Source organism: Leguminivora glycinivorella, chromosome 8 (genome assembly GCF_023078275.1).
Source record: "Leguminivora glycinivorella isolate SPB_JAAS2020 chromosome 8, LegGlyc_1.1, whole genome shotgun sequence".
Lineage (NCBI taxonomy): Eukaryota > Metazoa > Arthropoda > Insecta > Lepidoptera > Tortricidae > Leguminivora > Leguminivora glycinivorella.
In genome coordinates this window covers 1,249,259-1,269,031 of record NC_062978.1, presented here as the reverse complement: position 1 = coordinate 1,269,031, position 19,773 = coordinate 1,249,259, and the positions used below count along the sequence as shown (strand labels likewise).

Genomic DNA, 19,773 nt, shown 5'->3' with positions numbered 1-19,773 from the left:
TTTATGCATGCCGTTACTTATTTATATTTACTGATTGTTTCCCAATTTAGCATTTATACATAGAATTAGCATGAAAACTTCTGACTTTTTTATTAAAATCTTATTCACTCCAGTTTAAGCCGATCCAATGTATTTGTTTCTTTTTGCAAATACATAAAGCCTGACAAGATTTTATTTGACCCTGAAGAAGTGTCGCTACAAAACGTTTTCATATGGCAATAAAGTGCGGACGTCATATATAATGGGGACAGTGTGTACTGGTCTCGCGTTAATATTTGTAGAAAACTAAAACGGTTTTAGAGAACAAAAATGTAATAAGCAAGGTTTGAATACTCGCTACTTGTATCCGCACAGCCTAAAATACACATGAATCTTGTGCCTGCATCGAAGTCGTCAATGTTTATTTTCTTTTTGCGTGAGACCTTGTTTTGTACTGGTAGCAATGATGGAACAGCCTCCTTATTTCTATAAATATTTTTCACGGCAGAGCTACAGACACCTTAAATAAGAACAAAAAATATATTAAGCTTAATCGAAACCAACTAATCAATACAAGAGAACCGCACTATAAACCGTCAGTACCGGACATGTCAACAACCGATTTCGGAACATTATCATCGAAATGCTGTGAAATCCTTCATCCTTTTTTGTTGTAATTCATTTTTCACATTAAGTATAATTATTTTCACTTTTTCAATATTATTTTGGGCATATTTGCGATGAAACCGTTAGGAAATTTAAAATCTTTTCTTCTTGTTTATATCACTGACATTCGATGGCTTTCGATGACGGGTGTCAAATAGTAATCCTTGCCAGTAAAAGAAATTAGTTCTGCTGAAAATCCGCAACGTGGCGAGGGTCAAATAAAAACTTGTCATGCTATAATTAAAGATGAAGTTGTCTTTTTACAAAAGATCTGTTGATGAATATATCTAAGGGCCAGTTGCATCAACCACATTTAACACATACATCAACGTCACGCAGCAGATTTTTATGGAAATTTCCATTCAAAATATTTCGATAAATTCGGTCACAGGCGGTTTGGTGCAACCGACCCTATGTCGCTTAACCCTGTGAACGCCACGCCTGTGCGCGCACGCGCGCCGCGTCAATGTGAAGAACTTCAGAATTTACAGAGATTAATTTCGGGTTGTGACGCACAATTCTGACCTTCAAAGGGTTAACTCTAAGTATTGTAACGTGTGATTGTTTGTAGCTGCTTCTCCGCCAAATGGGCGAAAGAGGGTCCGTCCTAGTATTCATGACGAATATCTGGGACGCGTACAACCAGGTAATCTGTCCGTGTGAGCTGGGACCAAACTCATCGTAGCAACATCTCATGATTAAACCGGCCATTGCTTGTGTGAAATACTATGAGGGCTCTCTTTCAACCAGTATCGGTGTACGATTCGTTTGGTTAAATATCCATCACTTTCATAATCACTTACATGACATGTCACTTTATTTTTACAAGCTTTTATTTAACTTGCCTTCTTAGTATGTTTGGGTTAAAACGTGGAAGCTACATTTGACCCACTTCCCGGTTTCTCATTGATCTGAAATTTTGCACACATGTAAATCACGTCACAATGCAATATTATGGTATTATGGAGCTGATCTGATGATGGAGCAGAATGGTGGTCATAGGAATTCTATTATGAAACGTTGTATCCCCATCGAGTAAGGGGTTGACTAGCACTAAAGCAGTGATGACTGTTGACAAAATTAAAATTTTTAAAAAACCCCCGAATGCGACATAGTTGACCGATTTTCATGAAACATGGCTAAGAACACTCCCGACTGACTCAGCTTTCAGACAAAAAAAAAACTAAATCTAAATCGGTTCATCCGTTCGGGAGCTACGATGCCACAGACAGACACACACACAGACAAACAGACAGACAGACAGACAGACATACGGACAGACAGACACGTCAAACTTATAACACCCCTCCGTTTTTGCGTCGGGGGTTAAAAATGATTTTAATGCAAAAAAAATTTTAAGCATTTAAATGTGGACTGATTAATAGCTAAATAATATAATTATACTTACATCAAAATATTAATTGCTACTGCGTCAAGTGGGTGAAAAGTAAAGCGCGGACAAAGCTCTACGTTTTTTTAACCCTTAAATGCTTAGTGATGTATTGGCATCATATATTTTTGACTCTATAGGTTATAGGTTATAGGTATACGCGGGCTCGGTTTCCGCAACTCGACGTCATAATTTGCGCCTATTTTGCGTGATGGGTTGCGGCACTATTCCTGCCAACCCAGCTCTACCAGAAAGCCTAGCAGACCCTTTATGTTGCCGACGACTTCTGGAAGACACCCCGGCGACCCGAGGTGTTGTGCCCGGTATTCTGCCACCCCTGGACATTCGAGAATGACGTGGGCGGCTGTTTCCTCTGCCTCCGTGCACGCTCTGCATAGGGGGCTGTCTGTTACACCCAGGGTGAATAAGTGTTTGTTGAAAGGGGCATGGCCAGTTGTGGCCCCCACTAAAAGTCGGAGCTGTGGCCTTTTTAGTTGCCTCACCTTTTTTGACAATCCGGGGGTGATTGTCGGGAGTGCTACCTTTGCCTGTCTGCAGGTGCCTAGGTTAGACCAGTATTGTTGGTGTTTTACCTTGGTGTTGTAACGCAGCATGTTTCGAAGCCAAGCATAAGGTAATGGTAGTATGGGCTCCGGTCCTGCCACCTTCATTTCGGAGCCTCTACGCGCTAGGATGTCGGCTCCATCGTTACCTCGCGAGTTGCTGTGTCCTTTAATCCACTGAAGAGTTACGCTGTTGGTGGTGCATACCTCTGTCAGAGTTCTGTGACATTCGTAGATTAGCCCTGAAGTAAAGGTATAACTTTGTAGAGCTTGTAGTACTGACCTACTATCGGAGAGTATACGGATGGGGTAGTCACGTACCTCCCTTGAGACGATCGCATGTGCTGCCATTATGATGCCCATACATTCTGCCTGGAAGACTGTGTTGTGGGCACCAAGTGGTGTCGAGATGTGTATGTTGAGGTCCTCTGAGAATACCCCAGAGCAGTAGCGGCTTGCCCTAAAGTGCGCTTGTGCGGTGCACTCCCAAAAATAATCACAATTAAACTATAGTAATACATCAATTATGGTACCTCAAATTAATATAAATACTATATAAAAACTATCGCAAAAAAGTCCAATCAAACAATTACTTATATTTCTTAAAAGTTCATTATACAGTCTATATTAATCCGCCAATTCCCTTCCTATACAATTCCATACGCACCGCGCTCAACGGAGCGCTTTGAATTGCGCTCCTATGGAGAAATATTCAGTACATTCTCTAATACGAAATTCAGTAAGAGCGAAAGAGAAGTTTAGTCATAGCTCCGCGCGTGAGACAGAAGATTATGTATGAAATATTAGGTAAATCTGGAGCGCCGCTCCTAGGGACGTTTGACCACAGAGCTATATCAAGATAGAAAGAAAAAGTATCATATTTAGTACCGCGAACGGCAGTCTGCTCGACAATTGGATGTCAAAATTAGTTTTCCATTGCGGTTTTAATTTGACGAGCTCGATTTGGCGTGCGTTCAAAACAAACGACCTATAAATATGAAATAAATGCTAGAATAATGTGTTTGTAATGATTGTAATGAAAATAAATTGATTTGGTCTTAGAGTACGAGCGATGTAAAAATAAGCCATGAATTCAAACTGTCGAGTCAATTCACATTTGTGGTATCAAGTATTTATCTATTTATTCAACAGATTAAAAAGTATGCAACACAAATTAAATTACAAATACATTCATGCAAAAATCTCAAACTAACTTATATTATAAATATTGTAAACTACATTAATATTAACTAGGATAATCCAATCATAATAAGAACACCAATAATTGCGAAATGTTACACGATCGGTCTCCCTGTCAACCGCCAAGCTTTTTCCTTCTATCTCGATATAGGTCTGTGGGTTTGTCCTTGATTACCGTCTCGGTTGCATCGCGCAGGCGCGAAATGCGTCTCGGTCATCCGCGACCCGCGTATTTCGCGCGGTATTTTGTTAATTGTTAGTAAACAATAGATAAACAAGTTTTATTTTGCCAATTTGCAATGCAATTTTGCCTTATTTTGAAACCGTTTAAATTGTTTTTATTGCAAGTGTGTGAGAATGGATGGATACAATGTGACATTTATAAAAGAGTGTGAAAAAACTTTTGCAACGCGATTAGAATTAAAAGCTAAAGGACCACCGCGGCCTGACCTTAAACTTACGCAAATATGTTTTTCAAAAACCAAAATTTTACACGTGTTTTTAAAACGGAACACTGGAACAGTATGAAAAAACACCGTGGTTATGTGGATGTGAAAAAAGTGACAAACTGTTTTGCTTTCCATGTCTTTTATTTGGAGCGGGCGCGGACGGCGGAGGTGGTGAGTCTGCATGGACCGATACCGGCGTCAGTGACTTATCACATCTTTCGATGAAAATAAAAAAAAAACATTCACAATCCCGCATTAATTTACTGAATGAACTGCAGTTTTCGTCTATTCATTTTTATGTTTTACTGTTATTAACCCTGAAGCTGGGCAGCTATATAAATTAAATAAAGAATATTTTTCACTGAAATTTAAACTTATAGTTCAGGCATTTATTGGAAAATTGAAGGAAAGAAAAAAATGCATCTCTGAGTCAATTTAATATGATTTAAATTTAATCACATTGAATAAGTACAAAGAGGAACACTAGACTTTATGCCGTTGTAATAGGAATTACAAATACACAGTTAATAGTGTTGATTATATTATGTAGTCTACATACATGTAGGACCTTGGTCCTTACGATGATTATTTGGGTGAACACCCACAAATTACAGCCGCGAGCCGCCTCTGCCCCAGAGCCAGTGCCTGACCTTGTTTTTGATCCATCCGTGAAGATTCTCAGCTCCCTTGGGTTAAGTCCTTCACGTGGTTCTTCGTGTAATTGTATTTAAATACAATTTTTGACTCTATTGACAACATGTCGTGAGTGCATGCAAGGGTTAATATGGGTTTTAATAAAGTTGAGGTTAAGATTTGCATGCAGTCGTATACTAAAGTAGGTATTTCTATGCCGTTAGTGTAAATCAATTTAAAATTATTTATTTAGTTATTACTGTAAAAATTAAAAAAAAAACATTTACTTCCACCTGAAACACAATTTTCTGATAACCGGGTAGGTAACATTATAAAAAAATTGTGTAATTAGGCTAATAATTAAAATAAACTTGCATAATCAGGAAGATTGATCTTGCCTTCTGGATATTTCACTAAACGAATCAGCAGGCCCAAACGTTACTGCTAATAATATCATTAGAAATCATACTACTCGTGGTAAAATGCATGCGCTTCCGTGTCGTCCAGTGGGCGTAACCAGAGCCTATACCGTGAGTTTATGGCGTTTTCGAATACGGCACTAGATAGCTTGAACGTCACAGAAAATCACATTGTTTGTAGAAATTGAACAACGCCCCTAAACTGTTACTTATTTTGGCAAAAACTATTAGAAACTCAAAAGTTGTACATTGTAGTGCCGTCCCGTTTTCGCAAACATATTGTTTCGAAAGGGACCACACGATGTCTTTTTAATTTCTACCCTGTTTTGCCAGACTGACTGTACAACCAAAAATTACATACATTTTCAGTGACGTTTAAGCTTTTTAGCAGTACCTGTACTCGATAAAGTAGATACGTCACTTCCGATCTTAATTTGTTCTTACCAATCTAGTAGGTAGTTGAGGAGTGTTTTTTCAAAAGGACTTATGTATTTCTATAAGTCAACAGAGGTTATTTTTATCTATGTCTTCCTAGAGAAATAAACCTTGTTGACTTATATAAGTCCATTTGAAAAGACACTCCTCAGTTGTCAATAATTGCGACAGAAGGGTGTCATTTATTGGGCATTAGCATGTCGAGCACTAAAATCGCTGTCAATAGAAATTGTCAACAATGTAAACAAACCATTATATAAAATATCAATATTTTAGCTCAAATTTATTATTTTAAAGGTTGGGGATCATAATGTGAGATGAATTGATGAAATAACACACGGATTTAGCCAGTATCTGATGAGTTAGAATGGAAATTAAAGACATTTTGACTAAAAGGTTTGTTTACATTATTCAGAAACTCTATTGATGGCGACTTTAGTACTTTCAACATATTCACAAACATTATTAAATTAAAACGGGACTTAATCGCGTAAAACTTACGTTTTATATTTAACCCGACATTTCGGACATGACATTACATTAGTTTTACGCGATTAAGTCCCGTTTTAATTTAATAATATGAGTGAAGATCGTGTTAGTTTAAATCAATATATATTCACAAACGCCAAAAACTCAAAGAGTGGTATTAAAGTGGTATATGCGGTTTCAGCACGTACCGGCCATCACCGACGGCCAAGAGCACAAAACTCCGACACACAATAATAACAGTGAATCGCCAGTCACTCCGCAGGTAAACATTGGAACAGAGCGCCCGCTAGCCATTGCCATTACAAGTAGGGCCTGAGTTGCACATGATGCTCATATTAGCACACCCAACGAACACTTAACTGCTTATCAGGGGAAATAACTCATGTATAAGCGAATTTTAGCATAGTTGTAGACAATGGTCCACAATACACAATCCACATACTAAAAGTCCCTTTTTTTAGTTTTTCGCTAATAGCTCTTAAACTGTGTCACATAGCAAAAAATGTTCTAAGTCACAAGTAATCTTCATAAAATTTTCTACAAAAAAGTGTTCACACTTTTTATCTGGGATCAATAGTTCATGAAATATGGAAAGGAAAAGATGGATAATAAAGAAATAAACACATTTGTAGGACCCCCCCCCCCCCTCCTGGATCAGCGCATTTTGTACTCAGGCCTTACACTATTTCGCGCCAGTTCGTATCGCTCGTACAGTCTACAAGTTTCTCAAAAATATGTCCCATAGTTCTTATATCGATGAGTTAAAAATGGCACATATTTATGAGTAACTTGTATACCCCCTATTTTTACACTTGAATGTACCATTTTTCATTTTTCGTTGTATCTTATTAAGTCACCCCATTCGTTTCTTGTCAAGTTCTTCAATTCTGCTTTTCGTTAATGGTCTCTGAGAGTATTTGTTTTTTGATATCACTCTTATTTGAGTTCATTATTAGTGATCGTCTCATACTAAGTTCGTAAATAACTACGAATAAGAAAAAAAACCTGATGATATTGATGACGAATACCTAATGTGCCGAAATTAGAAAACCAAAAAATACGGCCAAACTTGACAGAGACTACCGATAAATGTGACAAATGAAGAATAGGCGATATAAGCAGAATGGAGCGATTTGACCAAAAAATGAATGAAACGATACATTTTTTGTTAACGCTCACTTTCCGTGTATTCCAGCTAACTAGCGGACGCTCTTACATTTTGAATGTTGTTTACATTTTTAAAATAAAGTTTAAGTAAATTATAATACCTTTGAGGAAGTAAAATGATTTTAGATCAGGAAATTCAACTGTCTAATTTAACCCTTAAATGCATGAATTTTTCTTTTAATGAGATATTAATATATGTGATAGACAACGGTTTTCTGACTCTGGGAAAAATTATAAAAAAAATATTTAAGATCGATTTTTATACTAAATCAGTGTTAGAAGTTAAATAGGCCAAATCTTATTTATATAAATATATCGTAATTGGTAAGTTTTATTAAAAAAAATGACGACTATTAAAAAGGTACACTATTTGGGGAAACTCTATGATAAAATGTTTAAATATAAACTAATTACTAACTCCGAAAAAATCAGCCTAAATCACATACTAAAAATCGCCATCGTCCTGTTTTTTCACACTTTTCCGCCATTTCATCTTAATTCTTATTTTATTAAATAATAATAAATTATGAATAATAGTTAAGCAATAAATGTGATTTTTGATAGCTACATGTCGAGCCACGGGCCATCAAATATATGATGCATATATACATCACCATGCATTTAAGGGTTAAACACAGTGTATAATTGTAACTTGCCAAGCATATCTTCTAAATCATGGTATTCATGGTTCATTTGGTTTTATCTTAATTAGTTCGTATTTTATTGTGTGTCTGTCATGTTTGACGCGTGTCTTCATTAAATGTGCATTTCTAATGAAGCCATTAGTAAACAAAGCTTAGGTACCGGCGCCTAAGATGGCCTGTCGTTATTTTGTCTCATTTTTAATAGAAACTTGCAGTTTTGTCATTTGTTTATGGTACTTACGAATATGGACACATAATTAAAGCTCATTCACCCTTACAAAAGTGCTAAATTTAACCCCCTCATTCATAAACGTACTCTAAAGTTATCAAGCCGATAAAGTTCGTTTGTCCTTTTCTATCACACATATATGTCGGAAAGGGACAAACGAACTTTATCGGCTTGATAAGTTTAGAATACGTTTATGAATAAAGGGGTAAAAGTGTGAAAGCCTAAGAACCGGGCCGTATTAGGCGCCGGTGACTAAGATGTAGTCGCTTTGGTATTGGCGCTTGATTTCATGATGAGCTGAATTGAGCGGCGCTGTATCAGCTTTAAGAAGTTTTGTAGAAATTAATGAATGGTAGCGTATTTACTAAACGGAACAGAACTGAATGGTAGACTACAATCGATTTTTCGAAAATTTCGAAAATTTTAAAATGCTAAATATTTCGGACAACTCTTTTTAAAATTGAAACTCATATTCATTTTTAGGATGATTTTTTTTATTACAATGTTAAAACGGGACTTAATCGCTTAAGACTTACTCGTCACAACTCCTACAACTCCCCGCCAGTCTGCCCGTGACCACGGACGTAATGTCACGTCCGAAACGTCAGGTCAGATTTTAACGTAAATCACGATTAACTCCCGTTTCAATATTATGATTGTTTTGTTTCTTATGAAACTGTATCGGTATCTTGTCCAGATGAACGGCGGGTCGCCGCCCGAGAAAGTGCTGACGCCCCAGAAACCAGTCAACCTTCTGCCCGAGGTGCCGAGCCAGCAGTCCCGCAAGCTGTCGGACCGCGAGCAACACGACTGTGATGTCATAGGTCAGTATTATTGTTATAACTACAAATATCTTCCAGCAGAACCTCGATTATTCGAACGCTTCTGCAAACAAAATAATTCGTATAGGAAACATTGGTGCAGTACGGCAAAAAATAAGCTACACGGATAATTTCAACTGGGGACAAATCAAAATAATCGTAATATTTTCCACGTTTTAAACTACATAGTAACTAATTACAAGTGTGAATTAGGTATCCGAACATTGTGAACTAGCCTCGGTTCCAATTCATTCTCCGATAATCGAGGTTCCAATGTGTATTTGATTGTTGATGACTAGTATATAAGTAAGTAATGACTAAAATTTTGACCAGAATCATTTTGCATTGTTCATAAACCATAAATAATTGAGGAGTCTGGGAGGAAAACGATTGCAATAAACTTGAAATAATAATACATAATTACAGATATACAGGTACTAGCTTTTGCCCGCGGCTTCGCTCGCGTTAGAAAGAGACAAAAAGTAGCCTATGTCTCTCTCCATCCCTTCAACTATCTCCACTTAAAAAATCACGTCAATTCGTCGCTCCGTTTTGCTGTGAAAGACGGACAAACAAACAGACACACACACTTTCCTATTTATAATATTAGTATAGTTATACAGCCTAATTTCTGATGCTGGCCATTTTCAAATATTTATGTGGCCACCTTAAAAAATAAATTAAAAATCACCTTTGCAGGACATATGGCGCACTTTTTATTGCCTTAGTACTCAAAGTAGCGAATCACGTGCTATTCAGAAACTTTAAACGGCCACATGCGACGTAATTTGCAACTCGTGTCGACTTAAAACCTTCGGTCGTATTTTAATAATTTCCTCTTTTCTGCACTGTATCGTAATGTATCGTTTTTCTCCCAGTATCTTGGTGCTAAACATGTTGTTTGTTTCACGGTGTCAGGTGGCCGGAGCGACAGAGCGCTACGATATGTATAGCTCAACCATAGAGGGCATCAGCATGATGCACCTGAACTCTATGGGTGACCTAGTAGGTGAGGATAGCTGTATGCCGTCGTTTGCCTTTGCTAGCTCGCTCGACGCTTGGCTAGGGGGAATGGTGGACAATAGACGTCTGTACACGTCTTTCTTAAGTAGTTTCCACAAACGTGAGACTTAAATATTCGGTTTTTTTTGTTACCGCAAAACATTGTCAATTAAATTATGGACTAGATAGGCGGTTAGGAACTGAACATGACAAGAATCCGTATAAGCCAACTGTGCTCAGACAAAATAACATTGATTGTGCAATAATTTTGTACGTAGAGTCTATTCGGAATGAGAAGAACTCTGGAGATTTATTGGATCTCATACATTTCACTCTCACAACAACAAAATTGGTGAAATGTCCGAGTAACGTGATTTGATGCAATTGCACACGTTACCTGATGCATATAACTGCGTCACATATCGGGAGCTCAACAACAAACAAAAATGAATCACTATCTATATCCTTGTCCAATATAAGTCTGATAAATAATTCAGTCTTGAAATAAAACTGGAAACGGATTATATCGCGTATAATGAATTTACGATTCATCTCGACTTTTCGAACACTTTACAGCATTCTTGGTCAACGGGTGACCACGAACGAGGGTGGGATGCTGTAAAGTGTTCGAAACGTCAGGATGAATTGTAAATCCATACTAATATTATAAATGGGAAAGTGTGTGTGTCTGTTTGTTTGTCCGTCTTTCACGGCAAAACGGAGCGACAAATTGATGTGATTTTTAAGTGGAGATAGTTGAAGGGATGGAGAGTGACAGGCTACTTTTTGTCTCTTTGTAAGCCTCACTTCCCTAAAATGGGGGGTGGAAGTTTGAATGGAGTATTTCACGATTTTAGAATTTATCGCGAGCGAAGCCGCGAACAAAACCTAGTTCATTATACGCGATATAATCCGTTCCATAGTCTTATTTCATGAGTATCTATCGCGGTAATTCAGTATTATCAGGTCCCCCAAACCTGGTGTCGAATAGAGCATTCTGTCGCGAGCACGCGCTTACTCATCCTTCACTCCTCGTTTCCGCCCACCTGCCATCTGTCTGTGACCTGGGTCTTAAACCGACTTACTTTGTTATATGATGTAATTGATGTAGTACGTTTAAGCACGCCCCACCAGCAGGGTTAGCACATGATTGCCGCGAGAGTATGTCGCCGCGAGATAGACTACCCGTCCTTATGTCATTAATATAGTTAGAAGAAGACGTGTCATCTATTCGCGGCCATCATGTGATTACACATTTTACTTTGACAGTAACTCTCTATAATACTCGATCCTCTTTGGCTAGGCCTACAGGAGCAAGTAAGCTTTGGGCTATCGGCGATAGTAACGGCGATATGAACAAAATATAGTATCTCTCGTGTAAATAAAAGAGACGCGATGATAGCGCAAGCGAGTTATGGCCACCAATAAACTGTTCAACAGCAGAAATGCTAAAGAGCTCCTAGGGCTCAAAAGACACTGAATCTGCGCGGTATCCAGAATATTGACTGAACACTGCAAGCTGAACAATACAAATACATGTTTCAAATGGGCTTGAAACAAGAGGCGACATGCAGGGTCTGCCAGGAAACCGAGGAGACTGCAATGCACATCCTTTGTTCCTGCGGACCACTAATGTCAAAGAGAAGTACCTACTTAGGCCGGCAAGTACTGCAACCCTATGAGGTACAAGACCTTACAGCCCAAAGAATCTGGAATTTCCTGGATTCAACGGGCATAAGTAAGGATATCTAACCACAAAGGGCCGTCACAATAGATCACTTCTGGTCGACGTGACGCACAAAGGCCCACAATAACAAACAATAATAATATGGCCACCAAGCGATAAACTATAAATCTCTCGTTCTCTCTTTCATTCACACGAAGGTGACTATCTTTTGTCGTTTCTATCTCATAGCTTACTCGCTTTTGGTGTATAAATGTTGAATTTTACATGAGGTTATTGTTTTCAACAAAACTGTAATTTATATGGAAACCGCAGGCTGACTGTGTGTCTGCCTGTAGACAGCAATTTCTCTTCGATTCGCAGTCAGTTATTATACATGATTCATCTGTATCAACATTTTAAATTGATGTTAGGTAGTGCATGCATTTATTTGTCAGTAGTTTTGTAGAAATAGCATAGAAGTTAGGGGTAAGCTTAGGCTTGCTGTCTCATTATTGTTATAAGAGTGTATATACTATAGTCATTGTTTATAGATATTTATAATATGTAGTTTTGTATAGAATTTCAACTCAAAACTTGTCAAAAATCGATGAAAACCATGTATGCGTGGAACCATGTTTAAATAAAATATTTTTTTTTTCCCTTGAAAAACAATTACCTAATTGTCTTTTTGACAAAAGCTATTTTAAAGAACTGTTATAGGCTACTTGACCCTTTTTCAAAGTATGTCTTATATTATTAATTACTGTCTAATTAAACAAAAAAAAATAGTACCCTATTTTATTACGACTTAAAAACCCGCAAAAAATTATTCAAAGTTTACTTTTACGTGATCAGGCAAAAACAACATCAGCCATATTAATCTATAGAATATCTATGACATGACGTCAGTATATTTAGAAAAAATATTTCACATTGTCACACCCGTCAACGACTATGAATTTTAATACAATAGAGGTTGCTTCTATGGAGATCAGATTACTACCTCTAATTTCCATAGTTGATCTGAATTATGTGACGTCACTCCATTGGCCAACACCGTTTTCGGAGTCCATAATTAAAAAAAAATATACACACATCTTTAATTAAAAATACGCAGTCATCACGCACTTTTAATGCCCGCAAGCTATAAATATTGATTTCTTAAGTCAAATACTACAGAAAACAATAACTTGATGTGCTAAATTCGATACGAGTCTAGTAGCCTATTATAGGGATCATCATTCCACGCTTCAGATAACTTAACACGTCCACAGCTCTTCACGTTTTCTATTTACATACGTCATTATATTGTATCAAGCGCAGCACTCTAATGACGTAATCTAACCCTCAGTGATCCAGATTAACTTTATAGAGGTCGCTAGATGTTTTTCTATTGTTCTTTCTATTATAGAGGAATAAGGGAAGAATTGTAACTGGGCCATTTTTTTTTTTTCAAAGTTGTCCACCCCACTTTTTTTGTAACATCACGCGATTAATCCTCAAAATCGCGAGCTCTTTCGATCCTGGTAAGAGAAAATAAAAATGTCCCAAGATTTCCATACATTTTTTCGAACCTTCCATTCCGTTACCGCCATACAAAATGTATGAAAAAATGGTAACGGAATGGGAAAGAAACCTTGGAACACTTTTTTTCTCCTATTAGAATTGAAAGAGCTCGCGATTCTGAGTGGAAACCACATAAAAATTTCCAAATCCAAAAAAAAGTGGGGTGGACAACTTTGAAAAAAAATGGCCCAACTCCATACATCAGTAAATGCAAGTTATTTGTAGTAACATCCAGCGTAATCCATGCGTCTAACACGCGTAAACTATTATCAGTACTGCTACTTTTCAATAGATGTCGCGACGAACAAAAAGTCTAATGCTCAACAATTTTAAGCTAATATTACAATAATATTAATCAGTACTCTGTTTTCAATTCCTTCTGCTTGTAATATAAGTTGTAAACTGTTTACTGTTACTTTTATTTCATATCATATAAGTCTAAGGGTCCACTGAAAATCAGCGTCGTGGCACTATGTGCTCCGACACATGCTGAGTGGCATCCTTTTTGGAACAACAATCTGTACATTTACCACTTATGCAACTGCCAAGATGTAACGTGTTGTTTCGAATAAATTTCATATTTCATTTCATATGCTGCTATTATGTTTGATGCAGCGCGAACGAGCTTAATCTCACCCTAAATTTATATTTCCAGAACGACTGATAAAATCCTACTTCTACATCGTGCGGAAATCCATCCAGGACTCAGTCCCGAAGGCGGTGATGCACTTCCTGGTGAACTACGTGAAGGACAACCTGCAGTCGGAGCTGGTGACGCACCTGTACAAGTCGGACCAGGCCGACTCGCTGCTCAACGAGTCGGAGCATAGCGCGCAGCGGCGCAAGGAGGCCGCCGACATGCTGCGGGTAACTATACCACACGAGTGTGTGTGGCTAGCTATACTAGACTCACTCCCTAGTGCACTACACTACACAACCTGCAGTCAGCTCGCAAGGAGGCCGCCGACATGCTGCGGGTAACTATACCACACGAGTGTGTGTGGCTAGCTATACTAGACTCACTCCCTAGTGCACTACACTACACAACCTGCAGTCAGCTCGCAAGGAGGCCGCCGACATGCTGCGGGTAACTATACCACACGAGTGTGTGTGGCTAGCTATACTAGACTCACTCCCTAGTGCACTACACTACACAACCTGCAGTCAGCTCGCAAGGAGGCCGCCGACATGCTGCGGGTAACTATACCACACGAGTGTGTGTGGCTAGCTATACTAGACTCACTCCCTAGTGCACTACACTAGACAACCTGCAGTCAGCTCGCAAGGAGGCCGCCGACATGCTGCGGGTAACTATACCACACGAGTGTGTGTGGCTAGCTATACTAGACTCACTCCCTAGTGCACTACACTAGACAACCTGCAGTCAGCTCGCAAGGAGGCCGCCGACATGCTGCGGGTAACTATACCACACGAGTGTGTGTGGCTAGCTATACTAGACTCACTCCCTAGTGCACTACACTACACAACCTGCAGTCAGCTCGCAAGGAGGCCGCCGACATGCTGCGGGTAACTATACCACACGAGTGTGTGTGGCTAGCTATACTAGACTCACTCCCTAGTGCACTACACTACACAACCTGCAGTCAGCTCGCAAGGAGGCCGCCGACATGCTGCGGGTAACTATACCACACGAGTGTGTGTGGCTAGCTATACTAGACTCACTCCCTAGTGCACTACACTACACAACCTGCAGTCAGCTCGCAAGGAGGCCGCCGACATGCTGCGGGTAACTATACCACACGAGTGTGTGTGGCTAGCTATACTAGACTCACTCCCTAGTGCACTACACTAGACAACCTGCAGTCAGCTCGCAAGGAGGCCGCCGACATGCTGCGGGTAACTATACCACACGAGTGTGTGTGGCTAGCTATACTAGACTCACTCCCTAGTGCACTACACTACACAACCTGCAGTCAGCTCGCAAGGAGGCCGCCGACATGCTGCGGGTAACTATACCACACGAGTGTGTGTGGCTAGCTATACTAGACTCACTCCCTAGTGCACTACACTACACAACCTGCAGTCAGCTCGCAAGGAGGCCGCCGACATGCTGCGGGTAACTATACCACACGAGTGTGTGTGGCTAGCTATACTAGACTCACTCCCTAGTGCACTACACTACACAACCTGCAGTCAGCTCTAGTGCACTACACTACACAAAGGAGGCCGCCGACATGCTGCGGGTAACTATACCACACGAGTGTGTGTGGCTAGCTATACTAGACTCACTCCCTAGTGCACTACACTACACAACCTGCAGTCAGCTCGCAAGGAGGCCGCCGACATGCTGCGGGTAACTATACCACACGAGTGTGTGTGGCTAGCTATACTAGACTCACTCCCTAGTGCACTACACTAGACAACCTGCAGTCAGCTCGCAAGGAGGCCGCCGACATGCTGCGGGTAACTATACCACACGAGTGTGTGTGGCTAGCTATACTAGACTCACTCCCTAGTGCACTACACTAGACAACCTGCAGTCAGCTCGCAAGGAGGCCGCCGACATGCTGCGGGTAACTATACCACACGAGTGTGTGTGGCTAGCTATACTAGACTCACTCCCTAGTGCACTACACTACACAACCTGCAGTCAGCTCGCAAGGAGGCCGCCGACATGCTGCGGGTAACTATACCACACGAGTGTGTGTGGCTAGCTATACTAGACTCACTCCCTAGTGCACTACACTACACAACCTGCAGTCAGCTCGCAAGGAGGCCGCCGACATGCTGCGGGTAACTATACCACACGAGTGTGTGTGGCTAGCTATACTAGACTCACTCCCTAGTGCACTACACTAGACAACCTGCAGTCAGCTCGCAAGGAGGCCGCCGACATGCTGCGGGTAACTATACCACACGAGTGTGTGTGGCTAGCTATACTAGACTCACTCCCTAGTGCACTACACTACACAACCTGCAGTCAGCTCGCAAGGAGGCCGCCGACATGCTGCGGGTAACTATACCACACGAGTGTGTGTGGCTAGCTATACTAGACTCACTCCCTAGTGCACTACACTAGACAACCTGCAGTCAGCTCGCAAGGAGGCCGCCGACATGCTGCGGGTAACTATACCACACGAGTGTGTGTGGCTAGCTATACTAGACTCACTCCCTAGTGCACTACACTACACAACCTGCAGTCAGCTCGCAAGGAGGCCGCCGACATGCTGCGGGTAACTATACCACACGAGTGTGTGTGGCTAGCTATACTAGACTCACTCCCTAGTGCACTACACTACACAACCTGCAGTCAGCTCGCAAGGAGGCCGCCGACATGCTGCGGGTAACTATACCACACGAGTGTGTGTGGCTAGCTATACTAGACTCACTCCCTAGTGCACTACACTACACAACCTGCAGTCAGCTCGCAAGGAGGCCGCCGACATGCTGCGGGTAACTATACCACACGAGTGTGTGGGGCTAGCTATACTAGACTCACTCCCTAGTGCACTACACTACACAACCTGCAGTCAGCTCGCAAGGAGGCCGCCGACATGCTGCGGGTAACTATACCACACGAGTGTGTGTGGCTAGCTATACTAGACTCACTCCCTAGTGCACTACACTAGACAACCTGCAGTCAGCTCGCAAGGAGGCCGCCGACATGCTGCGGGTAACTATACCACACGAGTGTGTGTGGCTAGCTATACTAGACTCACTCCCTAGTGCACTACACTACACAACCTGCAGTCAGCTCGCAAGGAGGCCGCCGACATGCTGCGGGTAACTATACCACACGAGTGTGTGTGGCTAGCTATACTAGACTCACTCCCTAGTGCACTACACTACACAACCTGCAGTCAGCTCGCAAGGAGGCCGCCGACATGCTGCGGGTAACTATACCACACGAGTGTGTGTGGCTAGCTATACTAGACTCACTCCCTAGTGCACTACACTAGACAACCTGCAGTCAGCTCGCAAGGAGGCCGCCGACATGCTGCGGGTAACTATACCACACGAGTGTGTGTGGCTAGCTATACTAGACTCACTCCCTAGTGCACTACACTACACAACCTGCAGTCAGCTCGCAAGGAGGCCGCCGACATGCTGCGGGTAACTATACCACACGAGTGTGTGTGGCTAGCTATACTAGACTCACTCCCTAGTGCACTACACTACACAACCTGCAGTCAGCTCGCAAGGAGGCCGCCGACATGCTGCGGGTAACTATACCACACGAGTGTGTGTGGCTAGCTATACTAGACTCACTCCCTAGTGCACTACACTACACAACCTGCAGTCAGCTCGCAAGGAGGCCGCCGACATGCTGCGGGTAACTATACCACACGAGTGTGTGTGGCTAGCTATACTAGACTCACTCCCTAGTGCACTACACTAGACAACCTGCAGTCAGCTCGCAAGGAGGCCGCCGACATGCTGCGGGTAACTATACCACACGAGTGTGTGTGGCTAGCTATACTAGACTCACTCCCTAGTGCACTACACTACACAACCTGCAGTCAGCTCGCAAGGAGGCCGCCGACATGCTGCGGGTAACTATACCACACGAGTGTGTGTGGCTAGCTATACTAGACTCACTCCCTAGTGCACTACACTACACAACCTGCAGTCAGCTCGCAAGGAGGCCGCCGACATGCTGCGGGTAACTATACCACATGATTTGGCCAAACTGTGTTTTTTGAAAATAAAAAATCTAAATAAAAATTTATTTTAATTTATTATTAATTTAAAAATTTGAAAACCCCCCGACATAGTGGACCGATTTTAATGAAACATGGCTAAGAACACTCCCGACTAACTCAGCTTTCAAACAAAAAAAAACTAAATCGGTTCATCCGTTCGGGAGCAACGATGCCACAGACAAACTTATAACACCCCGTCGTTTTTGCGTCGGGGGTTAAAAAAAAGTGGTTTGATACCTTAGGGTAAGGCGCTTTGGGCACACTAGGGTCCCCCCCCCCTGATCTATCGCAACCCCCCCTTTTACCCTGAAATATATCCCAAAATTCAGTTTTTTATTACTTGTCAAGTTGTCAATAAAAGAAACACGTGTTCATACGATACACGTGTGAAAAGAAAATTCCTCTCTTCCGCACTTGTATCGTAATGTACTATTCAGTGAAATTAATCGTTTTGTATTTTTATACATATTTGTTTTGTGACTACTGTATTTTTTACTGCAGTGTGCAAATAAAAAAAATCTATCTATCTAACTTTGTATTTAAAAAACTATTACTATTGTACCGTTTGTAATAATAATTTATAATGTATTGGCGTGTACCTGTATGTTACCAATAAACTTTATCTTATCTTTCTATTTTTTTCTTTCCAGGCTCTACAGCGCGCCGGTCAGATCATCAGCGAAATCCGCGAGACGCACATGTGGTGATGCCCCGGAGAGTCTAGTCTGAATTAGTTAATGAGCCGCGGCTCCGTACACCGTGCATGTACATACCTAGCGTAGGCTAACTCGTGAGCAGTAGGCTTTGGACACAACACGCCGCTTGTGGCGAGGAACCGGTTTACATACATAGTCAATACTTGAAACTCACACCTTGTTCCGGTAATGGCATTTATTTGTGTGATGAGCACAGATATTTTGTCCCTGAGACATGGATGTTTTCTATGTATATAATATAAGTATTGATATATTATATATATCGCTGTCTCAGTATCCACAACACAAGCCTTGAGCTTATCGTGGGACCGTCAATCTGTGTAAGAATGTCATAATTTATTTATCCTCAAAAGATGTGACACCCCTTGAGTTGCAGGCGTCCATAGGTTACGGTGACCGCTTTCCATCAGGCGGACCGTAAACCTGTTTGCCACCGACGTAGTATAAAAAAGAGGTAGGCAGAGCACACGTAAATGTTTGTTTCAGTGCCACTCTTAGCAATAAAGCTGTTGAAGTCTCTCACATAAAATTTGAATCGATATTCGACCCAGAGTCGACTTCTACAACACTCGCGGGAGGAAAGGGGGTGACATTCTTAACCTCTTAATCCCCTAAGGCCCCATACAAATGAATAAAAGAATAAATGCCACTGAAATTTTAACTTACAATTCAGAGAATAAAGTTTATTTCTTTTTCAAATATGACGGAACCAAATAAACGCAACTCTGTTCCAATGTAATATAATTTGAATTTGATCTGAATAAGTACTACAGGTAGGACCTTGGGCTTTAGGAGGATAGTAATAAATTTGGAGAAATAACCGGTCTCCGAGCCTTGCTTTTATTGCAATCACAATTTGTGTAGCTCTCTTCGCTAAATCATAAGTAATGTTATCAGTCCACAAGTATTTGAAACCAAATAATCCTTAACTAATTTGTAGACCCGACCGCATTTTAGATTTGGTCTAAGATAAGTTAGCAACGATTTTGACAGTATGACAGAAATGTTATTTCAAACGTCATCACTGAAATTTTGACGTTTTGACCTATACCTTGGCAAAAAATATAATAAATGG

The 19,773-nt window shown here is 40.9% G+C and overlaps 1 protein-coding gene across 1 annotated transcript in view; it reads left to right on the top strand.

Moving 5' to 3' along the window:
* LOC125228804 (dynamin-1-like protein) overlaps positions 1-19,734 on the top strand; it is a 35,653-nt gene extending 15,919 nt beyond the window's left edge. The window contains 4 exon segments of the mRNA XM_048133488.1: positions 6,405-6,485; positions 8,961-9,087; positions 13,974-14,185; positions 18,633-19,734. Coding sequence (XP_047989445.1) covers positions 6,405-6,485; positions 8,961-9,087; positions 13,974-14,185; positions 18,633-18,689 — 477 coding nt within the window. The 3' untranslated portion in view covers positions 18,690-19,734.
* Positions 19,735-19,773: the final 39 nt, after the last annotated feature.